The sequence below is a fragment of the Carcharodon carcharias genome, chromosome 33 (genome assembly GCF_017639515.1).
Source record: "Carcharodon carcharias isolate sCarCar2 chromosome 33, sCarCar2.pri, whole genome shotgun sequence".
Classification (NCBI taxonomy): domain Eukaryota; kingdom Metazoa; phylum Chordata; class Chondrichthyes; order Lamniformes; family Lamnidae; genus Carcharodon; species Carcharodon carcharias.
The window spans coordinates 10,470,545-10,489,374 of NC_054499.1; the positions used below are offsets into that span (position 1 = coordinate 10,470,545).

At 50.5% G+C, this 18,830-nt stretch overlaps 1 protein-coding gene across 1 annotated transcript; it reads left to right on the forward strand.

Moving 5' to 3' along the window:
- Nucleotides 1-7,278, forward strand: LOC121272391 (myelin-oligodendrocyte glycoprotein-like). Its single transcript, XM_041179061.1, has 4 exons — nt 1-271; nt 2,025-2,103; nt 3,672-4,034; nt 6,512-7,278. Exons 2-4 carry the CDS (start codon nt 2,040-2,042, stop codon nt 6,586-6,588), a joined length of 504 nt encoding a protein of 167 aa, XP_041034995.1. The 5' UTR covers nt 1-271; nt 2,025-2,039; the 3' UTR covers nt 6,589-7,278.
- Nucleotides 7,279-18,830: the final 11,552 nt, after the last annotated feature.

An 18,830-nucleotide genomic window follows, 5' to 3' on the forward strand; every position in this document is an offset into this window, starting at 1 on the left:
AATATTTTCCAGGTTGCTTCACTACCAGCTGATCAGCTGAGCACTGCAGAGGAATGATTGGTTACGTTGGAGAATTCCCCTCAACCTCATGTGATATATCATCACCACAACGTTATTTATACATCAGTCAGTGAGGTTTCTGATTACTGCTGAGACTTGTTATCGGGCTGCGCTGTTTGATTTCTGGTGCTGCTTTGAAAATCTTTTGCTCTGCGCAGTCATTCTCACGTCCCCTTTGCCAAGACCTCTCGGGATTCGTGCTTTTGGACTGGTGAGTACCCCTCGTTGAGCTGGCGCTCTATGTCTTATCGCCGAGCAGTCTTTCTGTGCCCTGAGTGGCTTTAGTATTGAAATCAAAGCCTCCATCAAGAGGCGCGAATCATTCCTCACTCAGAAGGCTGCAGTTATCGCTGAGGTTATTATACAGAGTTCCAGCTCTTTACCCCCCAGACAAGCCTGGGGCGATTTGAATCAGGGAGGAACGAACTTGCATTTGTATAGCACCTTTTTGCCACCTTTTTCCAGTGGTGACATTTTGGAATGCAGGGAGTGGAGCAGAGGGACAAGAGGAGGTGAATCAGTAAGACCTTGGCCAATCTGCCCTTGCCCCTTATCCCAGGACAGCCATGGCGCACAAAAGATCTATCAACCTCCGGTAGAAAATGAATAGTTAATCCTGTGCCAATTGCCATTTGCCAAAGAGAGTTCCAAACTTCTACCCCACCCCATTTCTGAATCTTGCACCCAAAAAGCTTGGCTCCATTTTTAGACTCATCTACCTTAAACCCCCCCTTCCCCCCGCCTCCAGTTTTACCAGTCCTGTTCTCCAACCCTCCTAATATCACTCGCCCAGCCGGTGGGCTGGCAGTTCAACAACCTGGAAAATATTTTTTTTAACCATCGCGAACTGATCAAACAGCCCCGACTCCACCGGGAATTGGAAAATAGGCGACGTCATCGGCACCAAATCAAATTTCAACCATCAAATCAACAACAACAACTTGCATTTATGTAGCGCCATTAACCTGTCCTGGGAGTGTTTGATGGGGACAGTGTAGAGGGAGATTTACTCTGTATCTAACCCCGTGCTGTACCTGTCCTGGGAGTGTTTGATGGGGACAGTGTAGAGGGAGATTTACTCTGTATCTAACCCCGTGCTGTACCTGTCCTGGGAGTGTTTGATGGGGACAGTGTAGAGGGAGCTTTATTCTGTATCTAAACCCGTGCTGTACCTGTCCTGGGAGTGTTTGATGGGGACAGTGTAGAGGGAGCTTTACTCTGTATCTAACCCCGTGCTGTACCTGTCCTGGGAGTGTTTGATAGGGACAGTGTAGAGGGAGCTTTACTCTGTATCTAACCCCGTGCTGTACCTGTCCTGGGAGCGTTTGATGGGGACAGTGTAGAGGGAGTTTTACTCTGTATCTAACCCCGTGCTGTACCTGTCCTGGGAGTGTTTGATGGGGACAGTGTAGAGGGAGCTTTACTCTGTATCTAACCCCGTGCTGTACCTGTCCTGGGAGTGTTTGACGGGGAAAGTGTAGAGGGAGATTTATTCTGACTTCCGGGACCTCCCTTCTGGGTCAAAATCCGGCCATTTCTGAGCTGCCCAAGGATTGCCGGAACAGATCCAGCCGAGAGGTGATCCGTGCTTTGTAAATGTTTCCCAGAGCTTCGATGCTCTGTCGGGCGTCACGGCGACGCCCAGTGTTCTGGCCGCATGAACCAAGCTACCTGCTGGTCCCAGCATCCCTGCCAATTGTAGGATTCTCGTCGGGAGGCCCACTCCCTCCTCCCGGCTCGGGAAAACGCCCGAATCCGGAAGGCCTGGCTATTGCTGGAAAAATCGAGCCTTTGTTTTGTGTTGCTGCGTCATTCTCTGTTCCAGGATTTTATCGCTGCTGAGAAAATGATCGTTTTGCTGAACCGGCCAGTTTTCCAGGGTTTTGAATGAGACCCCATGGGGGTGGGGGGGGTGGGGCAGATTCGGATTGGACTAACAAACATGTTCCCTTTTCTGTCTCCAGGCAGGGATTCACAAAATGGATTCCATCTACCTCATAGGGAGTCTCTGTCTGCTGTCCCAGATCGCAGGGTTACACGCCGGTAAGAAGCATCTTCACCACCCACACACCCCCACACGCCCCAGTCCCTCCCCTGGGGGAGTGCACTGTGATCGGACTCCCTCACTCAGTCCCGATAAACCGGCAGAGGGAGCTTTACTCTGTACCTAACCCCGTGCTGTACCTGTCCTGGGAGTGTTTGATGGGGACAGTGTAGAGGGAGCTTTACTCTGTATCTAACCCCGTGCTGTACCTGCCCTGCGAGTGTTTGATGGGGACAGTGTAGAGAGAGATTTACTCTATATCTAACCCCGTGCTGTACCTGTCCTGGGAGTGTTTGATGGGGACAGTGTAGAGGGAGTTTTACTCTGTATCTAACACCGTGCTGTACCTGTCCTGGGAGTGTTTGATGGGGACAGTGTAGAGGGAGATTTACTGTGTATCTAACCCCGTGCTGTACCTGTCCTGGGAGTGTTTGATGGGGACAGTGTAGAGGGAGATTTACTCTGTATCTAACCCCGTGCTGTACCTGCCCTGCGAGTGTTTGATGGGGACAGTGTAGAGAGAGATTTACTCTATATCTAACCCCGTGCTGTACCTGTCCTGGGAGTGTTTGATGGGGACAGTGTAGAGGGAGATTTACTCTGTATCTAACCCTGTGCTGTACCTGTCCTGGGAGTGTTTGATGGGGACAGTGTAGAGAGAGATTTACTCTATATCTAACCCCGTGCTGTACCTGTCCTGGGAGTGTTTGATGGGGACAGTGTAGAGGGAGATTTACTCTGTATCTAACCCCGTGCTGTACCTGTCCTGGGAGTGTTTGATGGGGACAGTGTAGAGGGAGATTTACTCTTTATGTAACCCTGTGCTGTCGCTGCCTGGGAGTGTTTGATGGGGACAGTGTAGAGGGAGATTTACTCTGTATCTAACCCCGTGCTGTACCTGTCCTGGGAGTGTTTGATGAGGACTGTGTAGAGGGAGATTTACTCTATATCTAACCCCGTGCTGTACCTGGCCTGGGAGTGTTTGATGGGACAGTGTAGAGGGAGCTTTACTCTGTATCTAACCCCGTGCTGTACCTGTCCTGGGAGTGTTTGATGGGAACAGTGTAGAGGGAGATTTACTCTGTATCTAACCCCGTGCTGTACCTGTCCTGGGAGTGTTTGATGGGGACAGTGTAGAGGGAGCTTTACTCTGTTTTTAACACCTTTGTGTCTCTGCCACTGATTTCTTGCATTTTGCCACATCGAATTCCCATCTCCTTCATGGACACAGGTCACCAACTAAAGGCATTTAAAAAGATTTTGCAGGGAGATTATTTGATCCATCAAGGGTATTCCCTGTTCTCTGAAATACTGTGGCATTGCTACATGGAGTGAATTAGTATTAGAGAGCGATAGAGAGGCAGAGTGAGAAAATGAAAGGAAAGAGGCAGAAAGAGAGATCTCGAAACACAGTATGAGAGACAATAGAAAAGAGAAAGGAGAGCAGACAAGGATGTATTGCTCAGTGGAAAGAGAGAGAGATGAAGCGAGATCGATGTCGAGGTAAATACTTACAGTGGGTGGTTCAGTTTCAGTACTGACTGAGTTTATCTTTTCCTTTTCTCAGAGGATGTGAAGTGTGTGGAAGCAAAACCATCCATAGAGGCCATAATTGGAGATGACGTATCTTTGCCATGTTTCTTTAGTAACCCGAGTGAGATCCAAGGAATGGCATCAGTCTCCTGGCAGATGGGGCTTGGCAATGATTCTATCGTCGTGCATGCAGAGGACAAGGCGGGAGTGAATGTGGAATCGCAGGCTGATGTGTTTAAAGGACGCACCAGCCTCTCACATTCCTGGAATGTAACGGGTAACGCATCCCTGACCATCACTCAGATAAAAGCCACAGATTCTGGAAAATACATATGTTTCATTAAAGGCCAATATTTCGCCATATCATGTACCCGGCTGGAGCTGACAGTGCGATCAGGTAGGAGATACATCTTCTAACTCACTGCCTTGAGTGTGTTGTATTTCAATGTTTGCTTGATGCAGACAGACTGGCAAATGAAACATAGATTTGGTTCATTTGAAGATTTACTACAGGAGACTGATTTACTATAAAGATTCAACAGCTATTGTTAACAGGAAAGCTCCAGCTGCAATTCCTTCATACCATATGCTGCTAGCTAACCTGAAAGCTGCTCTGAACAATGTCCGCTGGTCACATGGTTTACATCCTGGCTGCTTATCGTTAGCATACTTTCTCCTAAAGCGATATCACAGGAGAATGCAGCCTCTCCCATCCAGGCTTGCATTTATATAGCACCTTTTACCATTTCAGGACATCCTAAAATGTGTTAGAGCTGGTGAGGCAGTTTTCAGAAGTGTAGGTGCTGTCATAATGTAGGAAAACCAGCAGCCAATTGACGCGCAGCAAGCGCACAAAATGTGGTAATGGCAGATCATTTGGGTCTTTTTTGGTGATGTTAGCTGAGGGATAAATGTTGGTTCCAAGGCACCAAAATAAGGCCCTGTGCTCTTCTTTGACATAGCAGCACTTGATCATTTGCCCCACCTGAGATGACAGACTAGGCCTCAATTTAATGTCTCATCTGAAAGACAGCGGTGTCGGTAATGCAGCACCCCCTCAGTACTGCAGCACCCCCTCAGTACTGCAGCACCTCCTCAGTACTGCAGCACCCCCTCAGTACTGAGCACCCCCTCAGTTCTGCAGCACCCCCTCAGTACTACAGCACCCCCTCAGCACTGCAGCACCCCCTCAGTACTGCAACACCCTCTCGGCACTACAGCACCCCCTCAGTACTGCAGCGCCCCCTCAGTACTGCAGCAACCCCTCAGTACTGCAGCACCCTCTCGGCACTGCAGCACCCCTCAGTACTGTAGCACCCCCTCAGTACTGCAGCACCCCCTCAGTACTGCAGCGCCCCCTCAGCACTGCAGCACACCCTCAGTACTGCAGCACCTCCACAGTACTGCAGCACCCCCTCAGCACTGCAGCACCCCTCAGTACTGTAGCACCCCCTCAGTACTGCAGCGCCCCCTCAGTACTACAGCACCCCCTCAGTACTGCAGCACCCCCTCAGTACTGCAGCGCCCCCTCAGTACTGCAGCACCTCCTCAACACTGCAGCACCCCCTCAGTACTGCAGCACCTCCTCAGTACTGCAGCACCCCCTCAGTACTGCACCGGGAGTGTTGCCCACGGTTACCTCCTCGAATCCCCGAGGGGAGGATTTGTAACCACAACATCCTACCTCAGAGCTAGTGGAGAGCAATAGCCACTGAAGGAGAGCTGGCACTAGATAGCCAGGCCCACACATTAACAGTGGCCCACAGGATGGGGCCTTGAGGGAACTGCCAAGTCGGTGGGTGGGGGTGATGTGGGAAGGAATACAGAGTAGGTGACACCTCCATGGCCTTGTTCTTCCACCCCCCCCCTTCCCCCCTCGACAAACTCCTTCAGCCCTACAACCCTCGGAGATCCCTGCGCCCCTCCAATTCTGGCCTCTTGAGCATCCCCGATTTCCATCACTCGACCAGTGTCAGCATTCCTTCAACTAACTGGGCCCTGAGCTCCGGAATTCCCTCCCTAAAACTTCTCCAACTCCCCCTCCTCCTTTCCAGCAGCTCCTTACAATCACCAACCACCTTCTTTGTGCCTTCACTAATGCCCCTTCAGAGAAGGAACTCTGCCCTCCTTACCCAGTCTGGCCGACACGTGACCCCTGACCCTATGTGGTTGACTCAATTGCAATTTATTTTTATTATTCATTCGCGAGACGCGGGTGTCGCTGGCTGGGCCCAGCGTCTATCGCCCGTCCCTAATTGCCCCTCGAGTAGGTGGTGGCGAGCTGCCTTCTTGAACCTCTGCAGTCCCTGTGGTGTAGGTACACCCGCTGTAGCTCGCTCGGCCTTTCGGGGGCATTTAGGAGTCAACCACATAAGGTCAGGGGTCACATGTAGGCCAGACCGGGTAAGGAGGGCAGATTTCCTTCCTTAAAGTGAAACAGATGAGTTTTTGACAACAATACTATAGTTTTACAATCCCAATCAGTAGAAACTAGCATTTTATTCCAGATTTATGAATTAATAGCATTGAAATTACCCCGGGTGCTGTAAAGGGATTTGAACTCACATTATTAGTCCAAACCTCTGCATCATTAGCCCTGAAACGTAACTACCAGACTCTTTATGTGACCCCGAATGAAATTTTAAAAGATTTTACTCCTTTCAAGTGTTGTGGGACATTTTACTGCCATCTACAAATGTAAATTATCATTGATTTCACAATTCCTATTTATCAGCAGTGATGTTATTGAATGTAGGGAGTGGCAGACTTGATGGGCTGAATGGCCTCTACCTGCTCCTGTTCCTTATGTTCATTGTATCTACACCCAGCTTCTAAAGTCACCAATTTTTTATTTCCTCTTTGTTCAAACATTAGGAGCATTTCAACCCTGTGGGCATCTCTCTGCTTGGATCGTTCTCCTGCTCCTTCCACTGACCAAGATTCTAACATGATCATCGTTCCTCTTTTCCTGCGGCTGTGACCAGCGGCTCTTCCCTTGCTGCCTTACAAACCCCTACCACGGCACCCCCCTCCCCTGCCACCCAACAACCCCCTCCGAGGGAAGCAGAAAACACATTGATACCTGCGAAACTCCTGATGTCTTCCACTACCAACCGCCCCCCCCACAACCCCAACCCCCAACTAGCTGGGCAGTCCAGGACGCGGGAGTCATGTTCTCAGGATAAAGGCTCAGACATTTTCGACAAAGATGAAGAGGAGTGTCTTCACTCAGAGAGCTGTGGACATTCATTCACCAACATCATTCAGGACAAAGACGGATAGGTTTTTGAACACTTAATGTAATCAAGGAATGGGGGCTGGCCGGGGGTTGGGATTGATACAATGGGTGCTATTCATGCAGCTAAACGATAGTGTATGTGCTGCATGTTATTGTAATGTATAGGGGCTCATAGAGGAAGAGTGTTATAAGCATTTGCTTTCAGAGAATTTCCTGCCACTTCCTTCCCATGATAAACTTTGCAGCCCGTGGATTCCCAGGATTCTGTTTTGGGACCATTGCTTTAATCAACGACCAATGTAGCATTCTGTGTCAAAATGTTCATCAGGTACCTTATTGTCACGTAAGCTATTAGCAATGTGCGTCTTATTTATGTATACAATAAAGAACTCCACAACAAAAACATTGGTTTTTAAAGCATTGATGGACCTCCTATGGCATTGAAGTTGTTGCATGTGCCTGATATATGAGCCGGCCATCTTAGTTGCTGTTATACTCGAGAATGACAAGTGGTGAAGGATGGAACCGGAGCCCATATTTACACACTTTGAGAATTATTTACAGAAGTATGCATTGCCAACATGCCCCTCCTAACCCAGCCACATTTTCATCTGCTCCTATTCATAGGGGCACAAGTGAATCCCCCATTAATGCCCATCATCAGGACACAATTAAATACAATTAGCATACAATTAGCATACAATTTACATTTTCTGTTTTCCATTCCCTTTTCTTCAGCGTTTTGTTCTGCTTCTTCCTCTTCCACTTTGCACCCATGCACAGCACCACCCATGTCCCCACCCTCCCCTCCATCCTCCCCCAAAAATACACAGGCCAGCCCCCACCACACCCCCCAACCTCAGCGGACATGACACTTGCCTCCATGTTGGCCTCCAGGGTTTGCATCACCATGAGGCCTCAAAAAGAACAACCAACGTGGGGCGGAATGTTCTGCCTGTCAGACGGGCCAGTCGGGAGCGGGCGCGAAGCCGACCGCCACCTGTGACCAGCTGCGCGCGGCGCCATTTTAGGTGGGCGGGTCAATTAAGCTCAGCGCTACCCGTGCATTGAAGTTGTTGCAGGTGCCCGATATGTGAGCCGGCCATCTTAGTTGCTGTTATACCCGAGAATGACAAGTGATGAAGGATGGAACTGGAGCCAATATTTACACACTTGGGGTGGGGTTGGGGGTTTAGGGAGAATTGGGGCCTGCGCTGTTTTGCGTTAAGTTCAGATTGAAAGTTTTAAGTGAAGAAAGGTTAACATTATTCAGATATGTCCCCTCATGTCACAGCGTCACATGAGCCGGGGCATGTTTATGAATTGTGGGGAAAAAAAATGCTTATTTATTTTATAAAAGCCTTCAGGAAGCCTCTGACAGGCCCGGCCGTGGATGAGGTTCCCTGGAAAACACGAAGGCCGCTTGGGCTTTTTGCCCGCCCCGCCGACCTTAAGGCCAGACGGGCAGTGTTGATAGTTACCCCAGTTGGTCTCTCAATGGGCTTTAACAGGCCTCGGACAGGATGAAAGGCCTGAGTGACACACGCCCGATGTCACCGCGCGGCGTCTTATGTGTCAGCGAGCGGAACCCGCCCCTGCCCACCGACGAGGAAACTCTGGCCACGATGTCACTCAACCCGCCCCCTCAGACAGACCTCAAACCACCCCCACACCCATCCACCACATTGGCTTGAAGCGGGAGGCCGTGGTGTGGTGGTATCATCGGCCGGAGTGTTGTGGTGGGGACCTGGGTTCGAATCCTGCTGTGGCAGAGGGTGGACCTTGAATTTAATGGAAATCTGGAATTAGATGACCATACAACTGTTGGCGTATAAAACCCATCTGGTTCACTAATGTCCTTTAGGGAAGGAAATCTGCTGTCCTTACCTGGTCTGGCCTACACATGACTCCAGACCCACAGCATTGTTGGCTGTTTAAAAAAATGCCCTCTGAACAAGGGCATTTAGGGATGGGCAATAAATGCTGGGCCTAGCCCCCAGCGATGCTGTCAATGAGTAAAGGAATAAAAAAAGGTGGCATTCTGTGTTACTTGGCCCAGCATAGAAACAGGAGTAGGCCATTGAGATCCTTGAGGCCATTGAGTTCCTCCATTCCATGAGACTATAACTGACCTGTGACCTAACTCCGTAAACCTACCTTTTCCCCATATCTCTTAATACCTCTAGTGAACAAAAATCCATCAACCATGGATTTAAAATTAACAACTGATCCAGTGGCAATTGCCATTTGCTTTTTGGGCACCCCATTCACTCTCTGCACCACCGACGCACAGTAGCAGCAGCGTGAGTACCATCTACAAGATGCACTGCAGCAACTCACCAAGGCTCCTTAAGCAGCACCTTCCGAACCCATGACCTCTACCATCCAGAAGGACAAGGGCAGCAGATAGATGGGAACACCTCCAGCTGGAAGTTCCCCTCCAAGCCACTCACCATCCTGACTGGGAAATATATCGGCCGTTCCTTCACTGTCGCTTGGTCAAAATCCTGGAACTCCCTCCCTAGCAGCACTGTGGGTGTACCTACACCACATGGACTGCAGCGGTTCAAGAAGGTAGCAGCTCACCACCACCTTCTCAAGGGGCAACTAGGAATGGGCAATAGATGCTGGGCCCAGTCAGTGAATCCCAAATTCCCGTGAATGATTTTTAAAGATAAATTTGTGTGAGAGAGTTCCAAACTTCGACCAAACTTTGTGTGTAGAAGTGTTCCCTCGTTTCACCCCCGCGAAATATCTGGCTCCAATTTTCAGACCCTGCCCCTTAGTCTTCACTGCCCAACCAGTGGAACTAGACCCTCTCTATCTTTCTGCTCCCCTTAATGCCTGGAAAACCCTTTATCGAATCACCATTGAACCTTCCAAGTCCCAGGGGATTTAGCGTAATCGCCCGTCATAATTTACCCCTTGGATTCCAAGCCCCAGATGTCGAGCTGTGCTGGTGGCATTGCTTTGGGTTTGGCATGCTGGCGCAGGTATTCCGCGTGCCCCGCCTTCTCCCGTTCGATTGACGTGCCCTCCGAAGAGGTGGGCGGAGCCACCGTGCGGATCAGCGCCACCGGGGTTTCCCAAGGGCAATTAAGGGGCGGTCACCGGGTCCTGGTGGGGCTGATTTTTGAGGTGCTGTGGGGTCGGCATTGCCCACTGATGCCCGGGTCAAGGAGTGCTTTTGTTGCCCCTCTGTTATGCGGGCAAGGGAGTGTTGGCGGGTTGGTGGGATGTCCTGGAGGACCATAGCGTGGCCCGGCCTGACCGCCAGTGTGTGCGTCAGTGCCCATCATCTCCCTCGTCCTCTCCCTGACCCTTTAGACAGTGGGCCTGGCTGGTGCACAGTCACTCGCGGGTATGCTGCCTCCTGATGGCCAGAGAGCTGAACAGCGATCGAGCTTGATGTTGGATCATGGCGTTCCAGGGTTTATGGGGGTGGGCTGGCGTTAATTGAGGCATCGAGGACTTTGGGGAAAGCATCCATGTGAAAGGAATCTAGTTCACTCACCCGGGGTGAAACTATGAGTATTCACTCTTCAGAGAAAAAGACCATCGGCTGTTTGTTTCATAACATGAGAAGTTGCGGGTTGATTGTTGTTGCTACTGGTCAGCAACAGAAGTGGAACACTGTTTCATCCCATATAATGGCAATAGGAGGCTGGAGATGTCTGAGACGCTGTGCCAGGATGGTCATTGTAAAAGCTGAAGTCCCTTAAATAAACTCTAAAGGGAGAGACAGAGGGCTGCACTGGAGAGAGGAGATGGGACTACGGAACCAAACGGATGCAAATAGGAGTGATGGTGAGGGGCAGGGGTGGGAGTTGCCGGGGGAGTGATGTTGGTGGTGGGGGGTGTGGGGGGGGCGCGGAAGAAGGGGATTGGGTGGGAGGTAGAAATAGGACTGAGGAGGGGATGGGAGTGAGGGGAGAAGATGGGATTGAGATTGAAGGGAGGGTATGGCAGTGGGGGAGGAGTGGGGCGGTGAGGAGGGGGAGATGGGAGTGAGAATGAAGGGAGTAGGTGGGGGTGGGTGTGAAGGGAAGGGATGGGGTTGGGGGATGGGGAGGGGTCAGGGTTGATATGAACAATATTCTCAGGAAGGACGATACTCGTTACATCATGGGCACACCCCTGTGAGGGGCAGAATATTGAATTTGTTATAGGCAGGGAAAGGAGTGTCATGAAGCTATTAATGGACATATTATCATTGGAAAATATATTTCTTTTAAGATAGAGGTTTAGTCTGTGGGTGTGTCTTAATTGGATTAAAGCCGGCTAGTCTGGGTGCTTTGTTGTGTACTAGTTTTGATATGTAAACAGAGAGGAAGAATGCATTTGCATTTTTTGAATAGAGCATTCAAGATGTGGGGTGAATTCTGACACCTAGCGAGCAGAGATCAAGCAATATGATTATATTGTTAATAAAAGTTGGTACCATGAAAGGGGTTTTGATGTTAGAAGAGACTGGTGATACAATGCAAATTTACATTCAATGGGCTGCGCCAGGTATAACAAGATGTCCATTTTGTGTGTGTGTAGAACAGAAGCAATGTAAGATCAAAAGGCAGCTGTAAGCCTCCAACTGGCTCCACAGGAACCAAAGTGAAAAGAACCTCATTTTAAATTCGTAAGGTGAAAATGCTTTGCCTGGTGTCCAGTTGAGTCTATGGGCTGCTTTTGCCTTAATGGAGATTAGTTTGGGAATTTGTTAAAAGCTATGATCATAGTAATTTGTAGTCATGTGCATATATTTAACTTGTGTAAATTAATAAAATGTTTCATTTAGCTTAATATAAAATCTCTCAAGAGCTGATGGTATGATTCCTGAATTTAGAGTTGCATTTTACATATACTGCTTAAAATTATAGGTTATGACAATTGTTTAAAGTTTCCCTCTGGGATCTTTTTTAAAAATAACTCAGCTTTACCAACTGCTTGGTCGTAACAGGAGGCAAAACCGAACTCGTTTATTTTCTCATCATCAGTCCGTAAGCAGAGTTGCTTTAATTTTTGAAATAGGCTGTAGCATGTTTCCCTAAACCCTCTGCTTATGAGATCAATTGTAAATGTGACTTCCAGCAAGCTCGCTTTAGGTTAAATCAGAAGTATAGTTTATTCATACATTCAAACCCGGGGGGTGATTGCAACTTCTCACACACACACACACACACACACACACACACACACACACACACACACAGACACACACACAATAATATAATAAGGAAAGGTGAGTTATTACAACTATGAATAGCTTAAAAGAAAGAGCACCACAAATATGGAGATCATTTCACATGATTTCCAGAGTCCAGAAAGTCCGAGTCCAGTGAATGTTCCTTCACAGAGCAGCTACAGTTCAAGCAGGTTCAGCTAGCTATTGCGGAATCCCTTTAAAGTTGATGGGGATGCGGCACAATGAGGTTGATGTACAGACACCTGGTCTGAAGACAGGCAGGCAAAAACCTCCAGAGAGGATTAGGCTTGATGCGGGCTGTTGGTCAGCCTGGAGTCCTGCTCTGATGGTTGCATGCTGGAGGCTAAACAGCAGGCTGAGTTGTGAGTCCAGAACTGTAATGTTCAAACTTTCCAAAGACTAGGAACTTAGGTCATGTGATGTTGGTCATTAAGGGGTCAGTTGCAAGCTAACAAGCAGTCCCTATGCCTCTGGTAAAAATCCATTGTTCACCTTAGGAGAAAGATTAGCGCCCCTGCAGGTATAATGAGTTTTTATGGCTCTCACTTTGTTATAGGGCTAGGCTGGGGAGACCAATTGCCTGTGGGTCCCTGGTTTCACTCATTGCAATATGTCCTCACAATGAGATGTGTGAGATTCCACAAGGATGAGAGTTAAGCGTTTGCCTGTAACTGCTGTTTGCAAATTTCCAGAAAATGTAGCCAAATTGTGAATCATGTGACCTGTGGCAGTCACCTTATGGTTCAGCAAGGTCTACTTTTCAAAAGAGCAATAAGGTTTGAGTTAAACAGTTTATGATTTCATTCCTGTGTCGGGGATATAACACATTGAACATGTCAGTAATTTGTTGGAATGCGTCAATCCAACAGAGGAACGGCCTCCCTCGAGTATCGCTGGGTCTATGAGATCTGAAGCGAGCAGGATGTGCAAGTCATCAAGAGCTCAGTGAACTGAAACAGACCACAGGTTCTCCCAGGACATCTGCATTCAAGCAAAGACAACAGGTACCATCTCACAAGAAAACCATGGGCTGTCGACTGTGAACAACAGCTTCCAACTCAATTGTTTCAGAGAGTGACAGCACAGAAACAGGCCATTCGGCCCAACGCTCTGGTGCTGGTGTTTATTGCTCCTCTTATTAGCCTCTTCATCACAGTCCATCAATAGGTCCTTTCTCCCTCATGTGTATATCCAGTTTCCCCTTCAATGGATCGACAATCTCCACCACAAGCGCTCCCTGCGGTAGCGAGTCCCACATTCTCACCGCTCACTGAGTAAAGAAGTTGCTCCTGACTTGCCGATTGGATCTATTAGTGACCATCTTAGACTTATAACCCCCAGTCCTAGTCTCTCCCACAAGTGGAAACATCTACTTTGTGTCTACTCCATCCAAACCTTTCCTAATCTTAAAGACCTCAATCAGGGCACCCCTCAGCCTTCTCTTTTCTAGAGAAATCCCGGATAAGTATAACCTCTCTGTTCTAGTATCACTCAAGTAAAATGTTTTAAATCCCCAAGGTCACAATATCCTTTTATAATCTGGAGATTCAAACTGTCCACAATTCTCCAAGTGTGGTCCAACCGAGGTTCTGTACAATGCAACGAAGATACAAAGATCTGTCTAGACTCAGTAACCCAGATGGTTTAAGAGCTAAAACATATTTTAAAGGTGTATTCTCTCTTATCTCCAAACATATTAAACCTGCCAATCCTCCCTTGTGCCTCTCAAGGATTTCAAACTTTTCACCGAACTTACCTGCACAGAATTTATTGGCCTATGAAGAATTCTGTGGTGCACGGTGAGTATTAAAACGCTGGCCTTTTATAACCCAAGGGCGAGAAGACAAGGGGATGGGAGTTGGTTCTCTAGCCAGTCCACACCTGGAGTTGCTGTGAACAGTCCTGGACACCACACCTCAGGAAGGATGTATTGTACTTGGGGGGAGTGCATCGCAGATTTACCAGAATGGGACCTGAACTCCAAGGGTTAAATTACGAGGAGAGATTGCGCAAACCTGGGCTGTATTCCCTGTGATTCACAAGGTTACGGAGTGAATTCATTTAATTTTTCAGAATACGAAGGGGAACAGAAAGGGCTGATGGAGGGTAGCTATTTCCGCTGGTTGTAGAGCTTAGGACCAGGGCTCAGAGTGTAAACATTCGAGCCAAACCTCTCAGGAGTGAAATCAGGAAACACACAAAGGGTGGGAGAATTTGGAATTTTCCTCCTGCAAACCACAACTGGATCAATTGTCAATTTTAAAGCTGAGATTGATAGCTTTTTATTATCCAAAGATATTAAGGGATACGGGGCATTGGCAGGTAAATGGAGTTAGGTCACTGGTCAGCCAGGGTCTCACTGAATGGCAGAACAGGTTTGCGAGTTAAACGGCCTCCTCCAGTTCCCATAGAGACACATGACTGTAACCCTGTAATACAGAGGAAGCACTGTCCACTCTCTGATCAGTGCAGTGATTCAGCCTCCATAACATGAGGATTTGTGGCTCATTGATGAGACTGCACTTTAGTTTGGGTGGAGTTCCACCCAACTGTCATCTGATGCTATCAGGTCACCACATCAGAAGCAGCAGAAAAGGAAGTTCAGGGTGAAGGGTGCATTCCCCATGCTCGCTGTGCACACTGGCACAGGCTTTTCCTGTGGTGAGGCCACATGGTAGTTCCCACCTTGTGTAATTATAGAATCTGTTCATAGCGTGTGAGTGTGTGTCTGTGTTTACACGTGTATATGTTTGTGCGGGTGTGTGTTTGTGCATGTGTGTGCGTCTGTGTATCTGTACTTGTGTTTGTGTGTGTGCGTTTGTGTGTCTGTGTGTCTGTGTATACATGTGTCTGTGTGTGCGTGTACTCATGAGTGTGTGGACGCTTGTGTGTGTATGTGACTGTGTGTGTATGTGTGTGTGTGTGTGTGTGTGTCTGTGTTTGTGCGTGTGTGTGTTTGTGCATGTGTGTGCGTCTGTGTATCTGTGCTTGTGTTTGTGTGTGTGCATTTGTGTGTCTGTGTATCCATATGTCTGTGTGTGCATGCGTGTACTCGTGAGTGTTTGCACGCTTGTGTGTGTATGTGTGTGTGTGTGTGTGTGTGTGTGTGTGTGCGCGCGTCCCAGTCATTGAGTGTGTGACCATCGGTTGCCACCTTCTCTGGCTTCCTGTCCAACCCGTGGCAGTTCCCACTCCTCAAGTGGTAAAAAAAAACCCCTTCTTGTCTCTCTCGTGCGTCAAGGGTTGGGAATTTGGAATGGAATTTGTTTCCGTCTATGTCTCTGTCTGAACATCAGGCAGCTTGGGAACAGGAGGGGGCCATTCAGCCCCTCCAATCTATTCACTCATTCAGGGAGACCATGGCTAATCTGTATCTTGAATCTGTCTTGGTTCTATAGGTTACTCCACTCTCCCAGCTCTGCTTGGAGCACACCCATATCCCTCTCCAACCGATCTATATCCCGTTGTATCCTTTGACAATCCTCTTCACTATCCGCAACTCCTCCAACCTTAGTGTCGTCTGCAAACTTACTAATTAGCCCTGTTACATCTTCCTCCAGGGAGGGAATTGCCCAGCTTAGGGCCGCAGGCAGCCGGAGACACGACTGGCCAATGGCGAAGCGATTAAAATCGGGGGGGGGGGGGGGGGTGGGGGGGGGGGTCACTCATGAGGCCGGAGTCAGAGGAGTGCAGAGGGAGGGTTGTTGGCTGGAGGGGATGATAGAGATAGGTGAGGGGCAGGGGTGGTGGGTGGGTGTTGAGGCCTTGGAGTGTTTCCTCTTGTCTTTTCCAACCTTTACGGGGTCCCTCATGGGCGTCCTTTATTACTGCTGGTCTAACTTCGATCCTTTTAACTTGCTCAGCCACTACCTTGTTTCTTCCTACTCCTGTTGGCCTGTTGTTGCCTCTTTAAACTCCAACAACTCTCTGGCTCACTTAGTTGCAACCGGCCTGGTCCCTGCTGTTTAGCTCTGCCGTTCTAAAGGCCCCTCCCTGACTGGCATCCAGAGGCCCTCGGGTGCCCTTAATCTGACTCACGCGGGGGTAAAACCGGCCGACCCGTTTGCCCGTGTCTGTCCCCGGTACCTGGTACCGGCATCATACGGCCTGTTGCAAAGGCTGTTGCTCGGGACCTTTCCCTTGGCTGCTGGGCCGAAACTCTTTGGCCTGGCTCTGTAGCCCATGAATTTACAGGCTCCCACCCAGGCACCTTTACAGGCCTCGTTGCCGGAGCGTTGGTGGGTCACGCATCGACTTCTGTCCCCACCTCAGGATTTAGGCTCCCTACCTTCGCTTTGAGTGAGTCTTTCCTCAACACGGTTCTGGTCGAGGTGTGAAGGCCGCCTTGTTTCACCCGGTTGGTCAGCTCCGACCCCACCCCTCCCCCCGCCCTGCCCGGCTTCCCCTCCTATCCTATCCCCCTTGCGGCCTCCAGGGGTTTCGCCTTCCCGTAGGGTGGACTCCGCCCCCCTTCTGCTTGGGATCCCAGGACGAGTACCCTTCCCCCTCACCCAGCCCACGCGCTCGAGCGACACCCCAAGGCCCTCAGGCCGAGGCTCACTGCCCCGCGGCTCACCCAGCGCGGGGTGAGGCGCTCCCCCCCCCACCTCCCCCCTCCCCCCCGACACCCTCTCCTCTGCCCCCACTCCCCCCCCCCCCACAAGGGTTTTGCCCTTGAAATTCCTGTTCTTAAGGCCATTGGTGAGTTAATTAAGGCGAACTTTACCCTTGCCCGTCCGGCCTTGACGTCTTTTTGGGGAAAGCTCAGCCACAAGCGTTCCTGAAGCTAATGCCAATTAAATAAAAAGCTTCACTTGAGCTTTAAAAATGTGTCCCATCCCTCATGGGACAACAGTCACTTGTTTTGTTCAATTTTTATTTATTTTTTTCTAAATAGCGCCTCGGCCTACCTGAGGAGGCTTCGTGCCTCAGGGAGATCGAAGAGCTCTTTCGTGCCAACTCCTCGCTGGACCCGACCCCCCCCCGCCCCCCCATCTCCTCCCCACACACCCCCACCCCCCCACCCCCCTCTCCCCCGGCGCCCCCCTCCACCCCCACCGCCCGCCCAGGTAAGCGATCAGCGCCGCCGCTCGCGATCCACGCAGGGCAGGCCTCAATTGAACCCGGCCCACCTGAAATCGCGGCTCGGAGCATACCAGCTCCGTCACTGCTCACCCCCCCCCCGCCTGCTCCCACAGGAGTCCTCCGACTGCTGGTGCCCTGGGCACTCTCTGCCTCTGAAGCGAGTGTGAAGTGCCCCTCACTGCTGTGCCCAACATTCTAGCCAACAACCTAATGCCCACCAAGGTGCTGGTATCTGCGCTGATGCCTGGTTCAGGTGCATCTAAAGACCGGTGGTCCTCTAATGTCAAGGGTGGCTCCTCAAGGTCCAGCTGGTGATTCTAGGGGAGAACAAGGACATGTCATTAGTTTAAGTCATCACACTGTCACTGTGCATGCCCAGCACCCTGGTGAGACAATGGAGATCTGCATCATGGTGCCATCTTCTTTCAGTGATCAATGGGGCCTCCAGGTTTGATGCTCCCATTAGCAATGAGCCAAAACAAGAATGTTTGCATAATCCGACACTCTCACCCCTGCGCACTGCACTCTTACCTTCACCAGAGACCCCCCCGTCTCTCCACGACCGGCTGACCGAGGTGGGTGACGGCTCTCCAGCTCCAACACATCCATATTGTACCTCGTCAGAATGAGAAGGTTTGGTGGGGGAGGGGGCCTCTGCCTGTCTTAGTTCTTTCGTTGGCGTTATGTCTTCCCTTCTGAAATGACAGAGGAGCATTGATTTGTCCGCTCTCTACCTGCAGCGCCACTGCAGCCTGGCAATCCGCGCCCCCCCCCCCCCAAGCCCCCAACTTGCAGGGCACATCCGAGTCGTGGCTGTTGACCCACAAGGCCCTCAGACCTAGCAGCCAGGGCTCAGCCCCCCCACTGGCCAGCTCTGGTGTGAGTGACAGTTGACGCTCAGACTCTAACATGACTGAGCTGCACGGAGGGGAGCCAGTCCTTAACACGTCTCCACACTGATCTGTGCCAACTCGGGACTCACTCTTACCGAGCGCAGCAGGTCGTTGAACCTTTTGCGGCACTGCACCCACGGGCGCGCAATGTCATGGCCGCTGACCTCGGCTGCCACCCCTTCCCAGGCTTTTTTGGTCCTCCTGCCACCCTTGGGTGCTAGAGTGTCCCGCCCGGCGCCGACCTCCTCCAGAAGGACCGCGGGGCACTCGTCTGAGAAATGGGGGGGTGGGGGGACTCAAGGACCCACCCGACTTGCCCTCCCGCCTGACATCTTCAGCCGCCGGTGAGGCCATTGTTCGAGCGCAATGGGCTCCTGCGTGGGCTCCAGGGATTGTCCCCTGGCAGCCTTCAGGGAGCCCCCACCCCATCCCCCCGCCGGTTTCGAAGGGCCTGCTGGGTCGCCATTGGACGCAGCCCCTGACCCCGCCCCCGCCCGGCCCTTCCCAACCACTGGGAGGACGTGGTTCACGCGCGGGCGGGCCTTAACCGGCCGGCCCGCGTGAAGTCGAGGTTGCAAGGCGCCCGTGGCCGGGGGAGCGGATTCCACCTCCTCCTCCTGCTCCCGCCAACTCAGTCCGAAATCCGGGCCAGTGGAACTTTCCAGAGAGCGGTCACTTGCCACCTTCCACTCGGCGACTTGGCCTGTATGTATTTCTGTTTTTAAAAAAATAAATAAATAAACGCGGGCCTTCCTTAACAAGTTTAACGTTAGGCCC

What these genes read in the sequence shown, in the direction of transcription:
- LOC121272391 (XM_041179061.1), top strand. Translation starts at nt 2,040, where the DNA reads ATGGATTCCATCTACCTCATAGGGAGTCTCTGTCTGCTGTCCCAGATC. An exon ending in GATCGCAGGGTTACACGCCG is followed by an intron (nt 2,104 to 3,671) that starts GTAAGAAGCATC and finishes TCCTTTTCTCAG; the next exon opens with AGGATGTGAAGTGTGTGGAA. An exon ending in GGAGCTGACAGTGCGATCAG is followed by an intron (nt 4,035 to 6,511) that starts GTAGGAGATACA and finishes TTCAAACATTAG; the next exon opens with GAGCATTTCAACCCTGTGGG.